Genomic DNA, 18,639 nt, shown 5'->3' with positions numbered 1-18,639 from the left:
TATAGTGTTGCTGCCCCTAGTGGTTGTCCTCCCACTTTTCGAAAACATGATTGTTATTGCTTCAAGGTGTAAATGCGGTTGTGAATGTGTGTACATACAGGATGTATTTCCATCTCATAACCAGTGTTTCCTGAGCCATGATGGAATCATGACCATGCTAAAGTGACCACTGAAGATCAGACATCCAGACTAATCTACTAACTAAGAGTTCCAAGTGAATTTAGATGTAGTCGCTTTGAACAGAAAAACCTTCATATTCATAGTTGAATGATGGCAAAACCATTTTTTTTGCTGCCTATTTGATATTTGAGCAGCAGGACGTGGTTTATATCAGAATGGCTTTAGCATCTGTCTATAAAACACATGCTTAATGCTATAACTGGCCACAAAAATTTAATCTTTGAGTTTTAATCAAGCTTGGCAGTGTTGGTGTAGTTTGCATGATGATAGCTCATTTCTCCGATGCTAGAATTGAGATTTGTATGCTTAACATTCCTCAATATTTCTTTATACTCTTCAATACTTTCTAATTAAGTAATTTGAAGTCATATTGACTCTTACCTGCACAATAACTACAGCTTTTGACGTCTGAATCCATATGAATTGCAATTTCTTGCTTTTAAATTGCTACCAAAATTTGATTGTATGACAAAATCTGATTGGATAACGACATGAATGAGAAGGTATACTCCTGTTTTAGTACACAGGTGTTTCCTGTTCAAGTGGCTGGTGAATGTATTGCAACTGATCAGTGTTGAGACAGCATTAAGAAAATGATTATATATCCAAAATATACAAAAATGCAAAAAGTTGTAAAATAGTTTTAGTTTGAAGAATATATTATTAAATGTCAAACAGTCTTTCACATGTTAGAAATCAAATTACTTTATAAAACGACAAACAGGACCAGAGAACCTACTAAGAAAAACTTACATAAAATACACAAAAAATATGTATTTGTTACTTCCTCTATTGAAACCTGCAGTTCGGTTTGAGATCGCTAGTCTTATATAACAATTAACATGACATCTATTTAAATATTGATTCAACCCTCCTTTTTCCCATGGCAAAGTTTTCCATTTGCATGCTATTATCCACACCACAATGACAGACCTGACCATTAACACACTGATGAAGCCAAAAGACTTCTGAACTTTTCCCCTATGTAATTAAGTGGTTCTTAAAGTGACCCAGATCCAAGATTTAAAAAATGTGTTACATTACTAGAAATCACAACCTACAACCAAACTTAATGAAGTCAGTGTTATGGAAGAAAGTTCAGAAATACAGACTATATGTCTTATAAATAAATTCAGTTCTGAAGGGAGCTGTGGAATTTATATTCAGACCTGCATCATAAACTCATTGCTCATGACTCATTTTTCCACAGTATCTGTTTTAGCTGTAATTTTCCATATTTAAAAAAAAGGTCACCTTGGCACATGCAGCTCAATTTAATTCCAGAGGGTGTCAGAGTTTGTTTCGATAAAGCATGGAGGTAATGGAAAAAAACTCTATAAAAACTCCATCCTTTTGGTTTATCATCAACAACAACAACAACAACAAAAAACTACTCTTATTTTCCTGGAAAGATCTTTACAGAAAAAGGGGGAAAAAAAGTAGTTTTTTTTTTTTTTTAAATCAAAAAATACTTAGTGAAAAGTAGAACTGCTTTAAGACACGATTTAAATCCAGTGTCCTCATACAGTTAGCAATCTGGTTTAAAAACAAACAAAGCAAACGAAAGAACCAACAAAATAAGACTTGGAAATGTTTGTATGTTTCATAAGGATAAAGCAAAATCCTTAATAAGTCACTGCCATCAAACTGCAGAAAATATTTATATAAACACAAACATAACAGATTTAAAGATGTTCTCAATAGGTCCTGTAAATTAAATCAACAAATAGCAACAAAAAAAATCTATTAACGAATATATTAGTCTAAAAAAAAAAAAAATAAATAAAAAGCCACAGACATTAAATGCTTGTTAATCTATTCACCAAGCATAAATGATGGAGATATGATGAAATGGAATATATGAATATATAGATATATATTATATAACTCAGTTATAAGTCATTACACAGAAACCACAGTTACTTCAAGTAGACATTTGATTTGAACACATGTTAATACCAAAGCCTCCTTCCCAGCCGCTGTACCCTGATCTCCGGTCAGTATCACACTTTCTACTGTAATGAGTAGTCAGTAGTCAGTCATTGCACTAAAAGAGACTGGAACTGGATCACCTTCCAAGGGAAATCAAGCTTTAAAAAAAAATTAAAAAGTTGTGCGTTTCTACTCCATTAAACATGTCCTCTTTACTGTTGGTGCATTTAAAACGTATTATATACACAGAAACTAATTACAATACACATATACAGGAATAAATTACAATTCTATACATTATGATTGTGTCAGACTTAAAACATTGAAGACTGAGACAAGAAAATAACTCAGTTTGCATACTGCATCACTGCAACAGTGCCCACTTGACTACATGTATTACTTGATTAGACCTTCGGTAAGAATAATTAAACTCGAACTCGGTCCCCGTACGAACCCATAGCTCCAAAATCCAGAACAGAGCATATGCATTTACTGTATATTATCTAGGTCACATGCTGTCACACACATTTAGTGAGTCCTATTGTTCTGGATCTTAAAGAAGCGACGCTGCACCCTGCTGAGTTTATTTACATCACATTCACAGGAGAGAAGACGAAGCCCTTTTATTTCATCCAGGATATAACGACTACAGCTTCAGAGCGAGTGAACATCCTGTTTAGCTTCTCGAAGATGTTTGAACAAAATTGATTTTTATTCCCAAATTTGCACATTGTACTAATGCTCTAAACCATTTCTTTACTAACAGGGCCAAAGATTGGTCTCAGATTTTAGCCACAATTATTTTTTTGGATTGCACAAAAACAACTAGTTTAGGACCCTCACAAGGCAAATTTGGCAGGAGATAACCGAAACACAAAATCCAATTACGACCCCCTTATTGTTAACTCCAAAGCACATGACTCGGCAAAAATGCATGAACATTGGAGCAAAAGAGGGAGCTTTCACAATGGAAAGGAGACATGACTAGGCCAGTAGAGATGTATCCTTAATCCCTGATTGGTTGAATGCTGGTGGTCCAAACCATATGTTTGATTTTACTGGCTACTGCTGGAATGTATAGAGAAGTTAAAATATTAGAAAACAGCTCAATGTTTTTAACAACAGCTAGATCTCATATCCTAAAATCTTAAAAAAGGAACAACGAGGAAGTGATTAGTGCTGAGATGAGATGTCTGGGGTAGTGAAAGTGAAGTATGGTGCAACGGCAGTTCTTTTTTTAGTCAAAATGATACAGTTTAAAACAATGCAAAGACATTGGCACGGAATATATGAAACGTCTGCCAAGTTAACAGCACAATAAAATCATGCTCAATACAACACATAAAACACTGACCTCCTAACTTACTCTTTTTCTAAATAAAGCTTGCGCACTGCACCACCAGGTTTTTTTTGGTGCTTTTTTCCAATCACCCAGTTCTCTTTTTTTTCTGAGCTTTAAAAATTCTTATATTTTTTCACCATCACATCCAGGAGGAAAATCCTCTCTCCTGCAGCGTGTGATGAGTGTGTGGAGGTAAAATGTGGATCGGGTGCAGCTGTATTAATCCGGTTTCTAATCTTGCAATGGATGCAGCATCACAATGTCACCAGCAGGGGGCATAAGAGCTGTAGTTGAATGACTAGTTCACCAGCAGAACATCTTCATAGGTGGTGGTCCTGTAAAGGAAGCATGATTTTAAACACAGAAATTACTATCTTTTATTATCTGATCATTATCAAATTATGAATGAGTCTAACTAATAATCCATAATTAAAAAGTCAAATTTATAAGATAGTTATTATCTTATTGGCATTACCAATTTTTTTTTTCAACAAACAACACATTGTATGTTGTCACTATTTCTCTCTCACTATCTTATGCTTTGCTGTGTGGGGCGGAGTTAATTTCCATATTTGAAATGTACAAACTAGTCATGCATTCATTGCATGGAAAGACTGACATTCAGGAGAGCATTAAGAAAGCTAATTATAGCAAGTAGCCCCTGCTGTTAGCACAGTCAAAATGTCACAGGAACAGATGCTAACTCTTGCTAACTGTGTGTGTAAACCTTGCGGACCTGTCACAGCAGCAGAAGAAGGAGCACGGCGATGTCTCTATTCCCCGGAACTTTCCTGAGCTGGGCGTGTCTTTGCACTCGGCGATAAACGCATGCAAATCAGTGATGTGAAGCGGCTCCTGAGTTTGGTGCTATTAAAAAAAATAAAAAAATAAAAAAAATAAAAAAAATTACACAACTCAAAGCTGAAGACTGTAACATGGACAAAATTAGACAACATTGTATATAAAAACACCCTCCCTTTTTTTTTTATCCTTCCAGCTTACCTTGATGGTCTCGTAGGCTCCGGTGATAAGGGCGATGAAGAGCGAGAGCACCATATAGATGAACAAGGAGATAAATGTGTACAGGTACAACTGCAGGAAAAAAAGACATTTTGAAACATGTGAGACAGTTTGACAATGAATTCGATATAAAATTATGTATTTATTGCATCACGCATTAAATGCACCAAAGTGTTATCAGTAGGAAATATGTACAATTTCGTGCTCGGTGACAAAAAACCTACACCACCACCAGTAGTTTTTGAGACACGTGTATGCTCCCTTTGTTTCTATGCAACAAACTAGGTCAAAGGCAAAACGCACAAGAATTGTAACATGAATGAGTAGAAGAAAGTACTGTGGACAGATGAGTCCAAATGTGACATTTTTGTCTGTAACCCATGGAGGAGGAAGCTTAATTGGGTTTGGGGTTGTTTTGGAGCAGAAAAGAAGTTTGAAGACTAATTCTGGGTGAAAGCAGCATGGCTACCATGTTCCATACTTCAACACCATGCAATTCCATCTGGACTGCGGCTAATGGGAACCAACATCACCATACAACAAGGCAATGACCTGAAGCATAAGTCCATCCTCCGTATGCGTTATTTGGAAAGAAAACAGTCAGCTGGAGTGAAAATTAATCATTGAATGTCCTGCCCAGTCACTGCATCTAAATCCACTTGAACTGCTCTGGGATGAACTGTATCGCAAAGTCCGAAATAAAATCTTTTAAAACTTAAAAAATAAAAAACACACTTCCAAACTATGCTGAACAAAACAAAGGCATTTATTTGGAAATCAGATACAATTTAATGTTTGTAAAGCCACTGTAATGCTCCGTTTTAAATTAAGGCACAGCCACATTGCTAGGAAGTATCAGCAGACACTGGTAACCAAACCAGACAACAAAATAGCAGCTATGAGTCATGTTGAAACTAGCTGACGTAAGCAGTGCAAAGCAAACTGAAATTAAAAACGCATACAAGCCCTTGTGGAGGCAGTTGTATGCTTGTTGTTTTGTGTGTGTAAGCAGCATTTTATAACACACCTGGCTGAAGATCCACACCAGTAGGCTGCTCTCCTGCATGCCACTGAAGGTAACAAACATGTCATCTCCATTTATCAGAGAGAACAGGCACTCTGATACCATGGACATGGAGCGGAACTGGGAAAAATAAGGGAAAAAACGAACACACTAGATATAGCAATAACAAGTCAAGGCCTACAGACTCTTATGGTTATTACAGAATCTATAAAGACAAAGCATGTCATACCAAAAAAAATACACCACACTGCTTTAATAAATAACAATAAAAACAGGTCTAGTTATTGTAATGACCATAATGGAATCTGTTCCCAACAAACACACATAAATGGTAACAGGTAAATATCATTTAAAGTTTGCAAGCTTTGCTCAGTCTCTGTCCATCACAACCAGCTCACTATAACTAGTAGCTTTATGCATTACCTTGACGTGGTATGGGCCTAAAACAATCCAGCCACAGAAGCAGTAGCCCAGATAGATCACAGCCACACAGCAGCTGAAACGGATCACGTTGGGGAACGCTGCACGCAATGTCACAATCAGAATCTGAAATACATAACATTTTCACACTTTATCTAGTAAACATTATGTCCAAAATTTTTTTTAAAAAGTTAAATTGAATAACCCTGAAAAGAAGTATACAGCTTTTTGTGTTTCAGTTTGTTAAGAATGTAAAAAATGTATGCGCTCCAGATTTTTTCTATCTAGGATTAATATCTAGATATCTGCTGATGACATGTCCAGACTGCAAAAATGTGTTTCAAAACAAAAACATCATGATTGTCTACGAACATTGGTTTAATATCTTCACCTAAACCAAAGGCCTTCACAAAGATAGGAATATTTATGTTATTTAACTGTTTTATATTTCATTTAAAATATAATTAATTTCATATTTACAGATCTTGAAGAGATGTTCAGCTGGTCCTTCCCCCAAAATACATAATTTTTTTATATAAATTTATATAATTTTATTTTATTAAAAAAAAGGGGTATTTGCAGCATTCATTAGAAAGGAAATATCCAATGAATAAATAAATTAGGAAGCAAAGAGGTTGAGAATGTGTACTTACATTGTACTTCTGAAAGAAGCTGAAATAACGAATCACCCCCACCCACACCAGCAGCGTTGACGTTCCCAACAAAATCCCGCACACGTCATAGGATGCCATGTCCTAATAGGAGTGGGGAGAAGAGACATTAGTGTTGGTTCTGTAACCCATCAGCCATAATGAATAAAGTCTGCAGAATGAATTTCTTTCTATTTATTAAGATCAATTAAAACAATTTAATGAGTTTCAACACTACCTAATTCTTTCCTGTATTCTCTGTTGTCTCAAAGGTTTTTGTTAAAAATGTTAAACAAAATAATGGCCTGTAGTTAATTCTTACAAGAAGCCACAACCATAGTACAATTATATAAAGTAGAGGTTGGACGGCTGATTAATTGGGCCAATTTTTCTGCAGTTGCATGAGACATAACTCTCTCATACCAGCAGGTGGCATCTGAATGAATCGGAAGAAAAAATCGGATTTCTATTATTCGCCGACGAGCTCCGCTGCTGATTCGACATACAGAATCGGCCAAAATCATCATTCGTTCTTAATCTAGCCTTAAATATTTCATTGGTTAAATATGATGCATTTGGAGAGAGAATGAGAGTAACGTTTTTGAACTGTATTGTAGTTTAAGCTACAAGTTGGCACTGGGAATAAAACCTGCAAGTGCACTGACTGGAGAGGCTTGTGTTGTTTTTTTAATGAATGTTTAATTTAAGCAATTTTCTGTATCACATCTTATGAATTCATTTTATGAAATTAAGGGGGAAACAATTGGCGAAAAAAACAAAACAGCATCATAGATCAGAGAAATACCCATATCGTTTGACCTCTAATATATAGTACTGTATAATACATACAATAAACCTTTGTAATGAATCCTATAATGTCATTAATACAATTAGTCTAATACAAAAGCTTGAGCTAAGACAGAAATCTTTCACCCTTTTCTCACTGTGTTTAATCCCATCCCCCCTACCCTTCTAATGATGTAGCATGACACTTGGTAGCACCAGTAGGAACGTTCTTTGTAATTAAGGGGGCAAATATTTACAAATTTAACACAAACCACATACTGGAAGTAACACTTACACATTCACAAGTTTGAATAAACTGCCATGAACCAGAATGCTCGAACTATGTTTTGTTGAACGTCATGTAAAAGACAATTTTTATCATATCATTCTTATACATTCAATTAATTGATATATTTTAACATAGTTTTATGTGATTGACCTCTATAATGTTAAAGAACATCTCATTTCTTTCTTGCTCTCGCTGAAGTACCTTGAACTCAATTCCGATCTTTATGATGGAGCCGGTGATGGTGAACAGGTCACTTATGATCAGCAGAATAAACCAGCCATTGATGAACTCCATCCTGTCCCCCCAAGACACCGTACGTTCCAGTTTGATTTTAAAGTACTGTACAAACTCCTGAAGAAAGACAGTATTTGTATAAGCTGCAAATTCAAAAGCATATTGTTTATTATTTCCTCATGAATGTATATGTATTTCCTACATGCTGAAGGAGGACTCCTCTGAAAATAGAGCGCCCGCAGAGCACCAGAGAGCAGACACAAATCAACAGCACAAAGACATCGAAGGCCACCCGGGTGTAGTTTTCCGCTAGACACGAAGGGAGGATCAGAAAACACAAATCTGTCAGTCTTGTGGAAAAAAGAAGCACATGCACATGTTTTAAGAAGCAGAACAACCAGCAAAACCATTACTAATCAACTTTAAAAAGGGGAAATGGAAAAGGTAAACACACACAATGCAAGGTTTTTATTACTTATTTATTCGCTTCTAGTTTGTTTTATTTTATCCTTAGTTACCTGGATAAAATGGTTCCAAATACAAGTTCAGGCTGCATGGAATATTACATAAATATGCAAATTATCAATAAGCATGAATCGTACAATTTTAAAATTGCATAGTAATAATTACTGACATTTAATTAAAGAGATTAATCATAAACATAATACAGTAAATAAGACTACATTCTGGTTAAAGTCTCACAATAAATCTAAATCAGTGTCTATAAAGTGACAACAAGTCTCACCATGGCCAGACACACTGGGGTCTCTACACTCCTTGATGGAGACCTGATTATCCAGGCTGATCTTCACCTTGCCACTGTGAGCCTTATTGTCCAGGACGATCTAAAAAAACAAAAAAAAAAACAACACAATTATATTATATATTTACTTTACTTAGAATTCCAAGTGAAAATATATATGACTTGCATATGAAGGGTTATAATTAATGTGAGACCTTCACTGGCATCTCAGACAAGATTATGGGGTTTTATCAACATATCGGTCTATTCTGACTATAAATAATGTGTTCCTACATTATCCGCCATGCCATTCAACTATTGGTACTTGTTCTCTTACCTCCTCATCTGTAGACTCAAACAGATCAGGTTCCAAAGCTTCACCTTTCATACTAAACGCCCCATCAACACTATCATGTTTGCCATCTAGCAGTCCGCTAACTTCTCAAGCTGATGGGATTTTGAGCCCAATGTTTGCACCAATGTCTCCATTAAGTCTACGATAGATTTCTCATTAATACGATGCTGAAAATGGTGAATGAGGAAACGAGCAGTTGCTCGTAAGTTTTAATGAGCTGACAGCAAAACCTGACTGTTGTTCTATCTCCCATTTAACACCATTATAGATGCCGAACAGCCACATACGTGTCAGAGAAATAACACAAAATCAATCAACAAATTAGCAGCAGAAAATCTAAACACATCAATCAATGTAAACAATTGATTGTGCTTCAAGGTGGAGTTTTCCCTTATCACCAGGCATCAAATCAAACTAATTATTTTGGAAAATGACAGGAAAATGTCAATAGCGAAATAGATTTCAGTTAAGATTCTGCAACAGATGGAAATAGACTCAGCGCCTATAAGGCCGTGTGAACATGATGAACAAATTGTTTTTGGTTTCTTTTCGTATCATTTCCTGTTCTATGGATTTAAACATAAGCGGTGGGAAAAAACAGTAAGCACTGAGCAGATAAAAGGGCTAACCGTGATTACAAAAGTGTAACAGTCAGGAATCTCGTTGTTTATGATGGTCTGAAGATTTATAGCCTTTAGCTGGAACTGTATTGTAACGTTGATCAGCCTGAAAAAGACCGGATTTGGAAAGAAGAAAAAAAAGATGAAGAAAATGAAAAAAATCCGTTAATAGCCAACGTAATGAAACATGCGATTTTTTTTATGTTGTGTTACTTGTTAATCTTACTTGTGAAATTTGAGAGTAAAGTTTTTGTAGTCATTTTTCAATACGCCATCAGGTACGTCGAGTGGGGTGACGCCTACGCAAGCTACCGAGAGAGAAAGAAACACTGAGAATGAGCGAGACACAAAAAAAAAAGCGAAACATTCAAATCCATTAGCCACAGACTAATCCTGAACCAAACTGGAGTTTCAATTAGAATTCCCAATGTCTAATGTATTAGATCAGAATAAGAACCAAGATGTAAAAGAGGAAGGTTTATCTGCTGTGCTGCTTAATCTAATCAAGATTAATGTTGACATTAACTAAACAAATATTGAACCAAAATTTGGAATGGGGAAAGAAAATAAAACAGATTAGCTTTTCAAAGATGGAAAAAAAAAAAGGATTAGTTTTGGTTTGACTTGATACCTGTCACAACATGTGGGTCGATATTAAAGGTGTCATTAGCTGGGTCAATGCTGCCTTTTTTATAATACTGCTGGCAGAGAGACAGAGCGCTGCCATTAAAGCCCACTCCAAAGACATAAGCGTAGCGTCCCACGGTGGTGTCCGACAAGCGCAGGTACTGGAGAGAGGGAGAAATGAAAGATTAGAGAGAATGTAAAAGGAACAAGAAGGAAGCATGAATCAAACCACAAAACACACCAGACTGAACGAGAACAGCCAAACTGTTATTCATTTTCCTTTTGTGGCTTGTAATAACTTAAATTATGCAATGCAATCATATTTTGTTTACTTTCCCTGACTCTGAGAGAGAAAGACTCAATCATGTAGTTCCCATTATAAAGCAACCGCGATGTATAAAAGTCAGAGTTACAGGAAGACTATATTTGAACTGTGATTGCTGGTAAAAACATATGTCTACGAGGGATGGTAAGAGTCACTGATTCGCAATGGCTTAAAAAGTTAACGATGTGATGTATCGATTTCAAAAAGTTGGCATTTGTATTGCAATGCATCTTTTTTTAACATATTTGCGGTGGTAAATTTATTTTTTATACAGAATTATTAGTGGATGCGCTTAATTTTTTTATTTATAATATAATAATATAATTTGTGAGTATATGTAGATTGATTTCTCATTACTTCTCAAGCGTGCCCTTTCAGCATCACAGCTGTTACGTGAATATGGCGTATCGCAACACTACAGGACCGAGGCGTGTCCCGAGAGTGACATAGAATACAGATCAACATGGCAGAGGTAGAGCTGCATCTTCAGATAAGGAAAAGAACATCTGGTTTTATTTAAATTTTTTTGCACTTCAAAGGCATGTTTGTAAAAAAAGCCGTGCAAAAGTATTTGTAATATTTGCTGTTCAAAAAGCGAACCATCGGTACTATAACGTCATATTTTCTCCATTGCGTCGAGGCCAGGCACCTGGTTTTAATACTGATGCTATCCACAATCTTGAAGAAATGGATTAAGTAAGTGATTAAACACTTCAGTTTAGTTTAAACAGTGTCTTCAGATACATCCGGTCTCACTGTATTTTACATATTCAAACAATTTAACTTTCAGTAACTCTCAAACCCAGTAACATAGAAGAAGAGAAAAAAAAATCCAGTGTCAAATCGAGCCATGTTCTGTAAATACGTATGCATCTACGTATTAGTAAGTAAACAAGTAAGTTATTTTTCACATTTAAAAAGAAAGAATCCTTTAAAAGTTGTGGTACGGTGTAACGAAAGCGAGAGAAAAAGAGAGAAGTGAACAAAGAACCAAAGACAAAATTAAAATCACAGCAGGATTAGTTTGTGCTGCAGATGATCCAAAACAAAAAATGTAACTGTAAACAGTAATACATGATATAAACAAATATATATGAATTAAATTAAAAACTAGAGAAGCTGCAATTGTTTCTGGGCATGAATTAAGATTACTTTAAATCTTTGAAAACTTTAAGTCAGGCCACATCACACCTTTCCATTGCTGACAATTTTGTGATACTAATTCCTTACTAATACACAAATCACATTTCCTGCATAAGGTATGTTTGTCAGTAGCCTTTACCTGTTCTATTGCATAATAGATGTGATCATAGACGTCGTTCTGCGTGTACACTGCCAGCATGTCGTCTGCACCATCGGCGTAGTCTTTCAGGAAAAGATGTTTAAAGGACGCTGTGTTTTCTTCTTTAAAGTTTACCACCATCTGGTTACTCAAACCAAATAGCACAAGCTGGAGAGAGAGAAAAGGAAAGCAGTTATTCATGCTATATAAAAAAAGACACATTTATCTGAGATACAAACTGGTGCAGCAGATGTTCAACTAAAGGACTGAAAGCTGCAGGACATAGTTATTCTGAATAAGGTATAAAAGCACTCTGAATGGTATTAGTTGTAAGTTGTTCTGTATGTAAATGCCCTTAGTCGCTCACCTGTGCTGTCACTATGATGATCTTTAACATCTGTAGTACCAGTTTAAATGGTTTCCTGCCCTTGGCATGGTACTTATCACATGGGCTCATGAAGAAGTATTTTAACTTCCTCCTCAGCTCTTCCTCTTCCTGGTCCCTGGTCACCCAGGCTGCTGATGATGGGTACAACTTGGGAATGCCATGGTCAATGCAGCGGTCATGGGAACCGTAGCAAGTCAACGGCGACAGCAGTCGATCCCTTTCTGCAAAAAGAAAACAAAAAAACAAACAAGATAAGAATCAGGTGAGGTACAATCTAATCTCCTGCAACTACTTGTGTGATGGACAGCTCCTGCATTGTAAGATTTCAGAGATGGCTTGATTAAACGATGTGAAAATGTCAATATTTCTATGAGTGAAAGATGGTTGCAACTGGTTTGCATTATGCAAGAGAGCTCAATGGAACTGCCTCTACAACCGTGACTTGCAGACAAGTAGCATGCACGTATAAGGATGTTTTTTTCCAGAAGTAGTGAAGGATAAGCTCTGTTTCTGTGCAAACCAGATCAAAAATTCTATACAAGTCATTCCACTTCACAGAATTATATCTTATAGCTGTTCCATCTGTCGAGAGACTGCAATCTGAACACCGGGTGATGCACAAGCCTTTAACAGATCTCTCAACAATCTAAACCTCCAGGCAACTTGAGCTCAGGGAGGAGAAAATTTAAATTAAAATAATATACCATTAAATATATATTTATTTATTTAATTAATGGTATATTATTTTCTTAACTAGCTAATGACTGAACACAAATACTTTATCAGGATTATGCACAGTTCTTTCCCAATAGTTCAATTCCTTTAAAAGAAACAAAGACACTGCAACTGACAACAAATTTTATTAAATAGAAAATCTACTGTGGTGACTATAAGGATACAAAAAAAAAAAAAATCACGGTAAGTGGAGTAAACACTTGAGAAGTGACACTTTAGATGAAGGTGAAATAATTACTTCAAACAGCAACAAATCCAAGTAACAGAGGAAGCACAACCAAGCACTGTTTACTGAAGATGTAGTAATTCACAGCCACTGTTCATAGCAGCCCCGATAATGAAACAGGGAAGTGAAAGAGGAAACAATAAGGGGTCAAAGCTTAAAACCAAGTGAGCATAGAGAGTACAGAAAAGAGAATACAGGAGAATATTTGCACAAATTTTTCTTGTATTGTGAGCCAGCGTGATGATTGTTGAAGTGAAGCTTTTATTAGGTTCATGTTCACAATGTAAAATCTTTCAGCATATCAGTTAAACATTTAGTGGCATGACAGAGGATTAGCATTAACGAGAAACTTTAAACTGCCTGTCAAACCATGTCAGTGTTTTAGCTAATCAGAAAGCCATCTGTGACAGGAGTACAGAGTGGTATCTCATCCTCCAGACATCTGAACAATTTTAAATTCTTAATAATCAGAGAACATACGGGTGTATACAGGCAGCAGTCGAGCCTGCGAGTCTGATGCTAAATGATAAAGTCAATTACCCAGGTGTAAGGAACTTGAAAAAATCTCATCTGTCCAGTTTTTCATGTGGCAATGATTTGGCGTGTTGGCTTCCGGCAGGACAGCCCACGCTTCTGCTGTCAGGGAGATGCACAAGTGTAACAATCACAGGTCATATCTAGGCCCATCAATCAACACTGGGCCTCCCACATCGACACACGACACACCCATACCCACACACCAGCCTAGGTGGAATAACACCAAAACATGAACGAACGAAAAAAAAAAAAAAGGCTAACCATGTCATCACCACAAAGTCCTGACACCAATCATCTCTTCACTTGGATCTTCACTGAGACAGACTTACAACATGACTACAGTCCTCAAATAACACCACAAAGCACCTCACCCACAATGACCATTAGGTTCATCTCATTATTTTATCCCAAAACATGTAATTTGAGTGACGTACAAAGAAAACACACAGCACCTGAAAACAAATTCACACTGCTGTGTTACATTTTTAAACAAGAACGATAAAGCCATCATCGAGGTGCAAATCATGAGGTATATTTTACGAGGTGTGTTTAAGTCAAACTGGGACTCTTGAGTTTATAAAATAAAATTCCAAGGAGTGGAAACTGCATTTATTTGACAACATTCTCCCCTGCTACATTTACACACTTATCCCAGCGTATAACTAATGCCTGGAAAAATTCAGCAAAAAAAGATTTGTCATTACGCCTGAACCATCCTTAGTCAAGCCCTTAATTTCAAACCATATCTCTACTCTCTCTCTTCTATCTCTGTTGAGTCGAACATGCTCCTGAGGTACCAGTGATCTTGTCCCTTTCTTCTTTCTGGACCTGCCCGATTCTTCCTGATGCCTTAACCTCTGGATGGAGTTTTTTTTCAATTTGAGACCACTCACTGCAGCTGAGGATGGTTCCACATGAACAGTTTAAAGATCCATGAGATTACTGTGGAGGTTTCAACTCAAGAACGATGAAGATGGATTTGGAGTGTAATTTATATCAGCGGTTTCCTAAATTGGCATCAGACAACAATCACCATGAACAGATTGACACTGGAGTCTCCATCAGTGAACAGTTAACCTAAACAATTGTGGAAATGTAATGAATGGACATTCAGTGGGACACAGATGTAAAAGGGTTCCCTTTTGAATCTGGTTCCTTTCAAGGTTTCTTCCTAATACTATCTCAGAGAGTTTTTCCTTGCCATTCTTGCCACTGGCTTGTACTAATTCATAAATGTAAAGTATTTTTAATCCGTTTATTTCTAAAAAAGCTGCTTTCAAACAATGTCCATTGATTGATGTCTACATGCCCATTGTAGGTGCTTCTGAGGGTGTACAGGGGTCAACAACTAAACAACTCCATATACAACAAGCTGTGATACACTGGCTCTCCTGACACCTTTCTGTCATAGCAAGGATCAACTTTTTCAGGACTTTTTTGTGCTACAGTAGCTGTTCTGTATATTGTGGATTCATCAGCATGACAAGGGCAGCTTGATACAATAAATACATATGGATAAATGAGATGCAACTGAATTCTATAACACAAAGACATCAGTAGGAGATTTACGTCTAATCAAGAATAAACGACGATCCATTAGATTTGAACAGAAACTGAGACGCTTTGCTTTAAGTAGCATATATCTGTCTTGATCAAAGTTAAAACACGCTCATGCAGTAATTGAACTAAATGAGCGCTTAAGCACTTACGATGAAAATGACACAAGATGCTACTGAGGAAACAAGCAGTGAGAGTTGCGACACAATGTACTGGTGGTTAGCGGATGTACGATAAATAAAGAAATAAATAATGTGTACCAAGTTTTAGAAAGACAAGATGAGCTTTGTGTAAAATGCAGGGCAACTTGTAGAGCTTTGAACTCTTACTCATTGAAACTTTTTAGACTACATGAGGTTTTATATATATATATATATATATATATATAGTTTAACTGAATCATGGCAAAGGTGAGTGTAGTCCTCAAAATGAAAAACACATGCTGACCAGCACATTTTGCTGAGTCATTAACGGCACACAGACCAGGCAGACGATGACCAAACTTTAAAAATGACATGCCTTTTAACACACACACACACACACACACACACACACACACACACACACACACACACACACACACGTGACTCATTTATTCTTTGTACTCGTAACTGTGTGGTTAACTGTGGTGAGCCGAGTTTTCCCAATTCTGCTGATGCAGCTGTCCAGCATTGCACATTTTAGTGCTTTCCTCATTTAACTTTCGGATTGACCTCATGAGTTTGACCCAGGATTTTACATCTGGTGTGGAATTGAGAAATGCTCCGAAAACATACAAATTCCTCTGAGTCTTGGGTGGCATTAAATCAGTTGGTATTTAGGGCAATTTGTTAACAAACTCTACTTTTCAATACACAATCTCTTTCAGTATTTCTTAAAAAATGTGTCATATGAGCCTTATTTGAGCTAGATTAGTTTTATTTGGTAAGAAACTATAATCCAAGTATTAACAGAAAAAAATACAGTATTATAATCCAGCATGATTTAGGAATGTCTGTAGTTTATACAAGTCTGAATCTAACAGTACTGCAACAACCGAACCTGATAAATGCACATTGCTTTTTAGTGTTTATTTATTTAATTGAATAAACTTCAATGTCAACCTATAAAACATTTAAGCTTTCAAGCATTCAATCATGTCAAATTCATATTTATGGCAAGGATCATCAAAGTCTATTAAATAGATGTAAATGTAGTATCCTAGTTCGATGACTTTTTTTTTTTTTTTATTACTTTATAAAACTACAGCTTTTGCAAATAATTTAGCAGATTATTTTTGATATTATTTTTATTTTAATATCCCTCTCTGTTCTGGTTTTTATAATGATAATCTTGTTTCCAAAACAAAAAGAATCTGATGGCAGAAACAGTTTTGTTTAATGATCTGCTCAGGGAAGTGCAGATTTCTCATCGTATTAAATCTTGTAACACAAAGCACCAGTGCAGAACACAGAAAACAATCACGTCACCCAGAGCCTGAACTGATCTCTAATGCTCAAGTGTTAAAAGGTGGCTGTCATCACCTTTCAGTCATGTTCATAAGGAAATATAAGTAACTATATCTTTTGCACATGTTTGATAAATGCCCTTGTGCTGATATGTCATCTCTGGAAACATTATACAGGGTTCTTTATTTTCTCTTCAAACCTTTTCCAGTTACAATTAGTGTGTTCACCATGCATTTCCTTATACAGGGTAAGAGAAGAAATAAGCTGAGAATGAACTGAAGGGCAGATACAGTATGATTTCACAATAAGAAACTATAAATATATTGTAGTGATTATAGCAAACCTTTACATTTTAAATAATATAACTTTTGCACATTTTAACACCATCCCAAGCCTTTATATTTAATTGTTGTACATATATTTATATTGTCAGTTTACACAATGTTACTATTCACACTTTTGATGGATGCTGAACTGCATTTGCTGTGTACCTGTAATATGCAATGACAGTAAAGATCTGTCTGTGTATCTATCTATCTATCTATCTATCTATCTATCTATCTATCTATCTATCTATAGTAGTACATTGTAGAATGTGATGTGAAAAGTGTTGCTACTGGTAAAATCTCAGTTCCACATCCATGATTATTTCCTTCTCTAAAATCAATTTATCCGAAGTTTTCAGTGCCAAAGCAAGTATTTAAATCAACAACTTGTTCGCATTGTAATTGTTTGTTTAAAATGTCAGCTACAGAGTATGAATTTGGCTAAAAAACATACCTACTGCTCCAGTTTGTTTGTAAACCAAAACAGCAGTAACAGTAACTAGTTATACAGTGGTGTTTATGTGCAATACAACCTAAATGCAAACTTCAGGCATTTGCACAAACCAAACTTTAGTCTCAAGGCTCTGTGTATATAAATATTTAGATATAAATATATATAGTTGACTTACCGGTAGAGTCGCGCACGACGATATTGTGTTCAACCACGGCCATGTTGTCAGCGCGTGCGAAATATCCGTCATAAAAAGCAAGCCCGGGTCCAGATTCATTAAAACAACGGAAAAGCAAACAGGCAAATAATAACAATAATATTAATACAATCCTATTATTAATATTAATGCAAATAGAGTTGCCGTTGTTTCTCGGTGTGCGCGCGCGTATATCCGTGCTGTATCGCGCGCCGTGGCTCTCGGCTCAGAGAGCGCGCTCGCGCGTCCACACGCACATACACCGGTCATGTGACCCGCACCGCGTGACGCCCTGCTCCTTTTTTTTTCCTTTCGCTCTTCAGGTGACTTCTGCTTGCATGGGTCGGATTTTATCACACAGACTCAAAGCGTTTCAACACATGCCATGTTTAAATCGTATTCTCCTTGTGAGCTGAGTCTTCACATAACTCTCGTTTTTTTTAGGGGAAAGTAGTCAGTGAGTTCTCACAGGGCGGCTAGACGTCGCCAGGTGACGTCACACCACGCTACTTTCGGCATGCTTTTGAATTAGGCCTATGACTGCATATTAAAGCGTGCCCAATGAAGAAGGGAGATTTTATAAAGACAGAATAGATTGTTTTTTAATCCAAATGGGCAAATAAAACTAAAGAAATGCTGTTCGGCAAAAGTATTTGGACATCCGGCCATCACACTCATATGTGCGCCTTTCAAAAACTCCCCGCTCAACGTTGTGCAATGCAAATGCATATCATTTCAATGCACTGTTTTTGTTAAACGTAAAAACTAATAAATGATTGCTTTTTTAAATGTAAGCCATTTGTCTCAAAACAAACAAGATGGTGGATGATGTATTAAGTCAAGAAAACCATATACAGTAAAGTGAAACAGCCTTTTACCCCAGAACTGAGGTGCTACATTAGACAACATGAATTAACACAAGATAAATGAAACTCAAACACAGAAAC

General features: G+C 36.3%; 1 protein-coding gene across 1 annotated transcript; it reads right to left on the bottom strand.

Annotated features, from left to right (window-relative positions):
• Positions 1–2,720: 2,720 nt before the first annotated feature.
• Positions 2,721–18,083, bottom strand: mcoln1a (mucolipin TRP cation channel 1a). Its single transcript, XM_046837662.1, has 15 exons — positions 17,675–18,083; positions 12,196–12,437; positions 11,829–11,996; positions 10,226–10,382; positions 9,821–9,902; positions 9,604–9,700; positions 8,623–8,722; positions 8,080–8,186; positions 7,845–7,994; positions 6,572–6,673; positions 5,922–6,044; positions 5,502–5,618; positions 4,457–4,546; positions 4,191–4,321; positions 2,721–3,789 (listed from the first exon to the last, which is right to left on the bottom strand). The coding sequence occupies exons 1-15, from the start codon at positions 17,715–17,717 to the stop codon at positions 3,753–3,755; spliced, it is 1,746 nt and encodes a 581-aa protein (XP_046693618.1). The 5' UTR covers positions 17,718–18,083; the 3' UTR covers positions 2,721–3,752.
• Between the last annotated feature and the right edge of the window lie 556 nt (positions 18,084–18,639).

This window comes from Silurus meridionalis, chromosome 24, assembly GCF_014805685.1.
Source record: "Silurus meridionalis isolate SWU-2019-XX chromosome 24, ASM1480568v1, whole genome shotgun sequence".
In the NCBI taxonomy this organism is placed as follows: domain Eukaryota; kingdom Metazoa; phylum Chordata; class Actinopteri; order Siluriformes; family Siluridae; genus Silurus; species Silurus meridionalis.
This window is presented reverse-complemented; position numbering and strand designations above follow the sequence as displayed.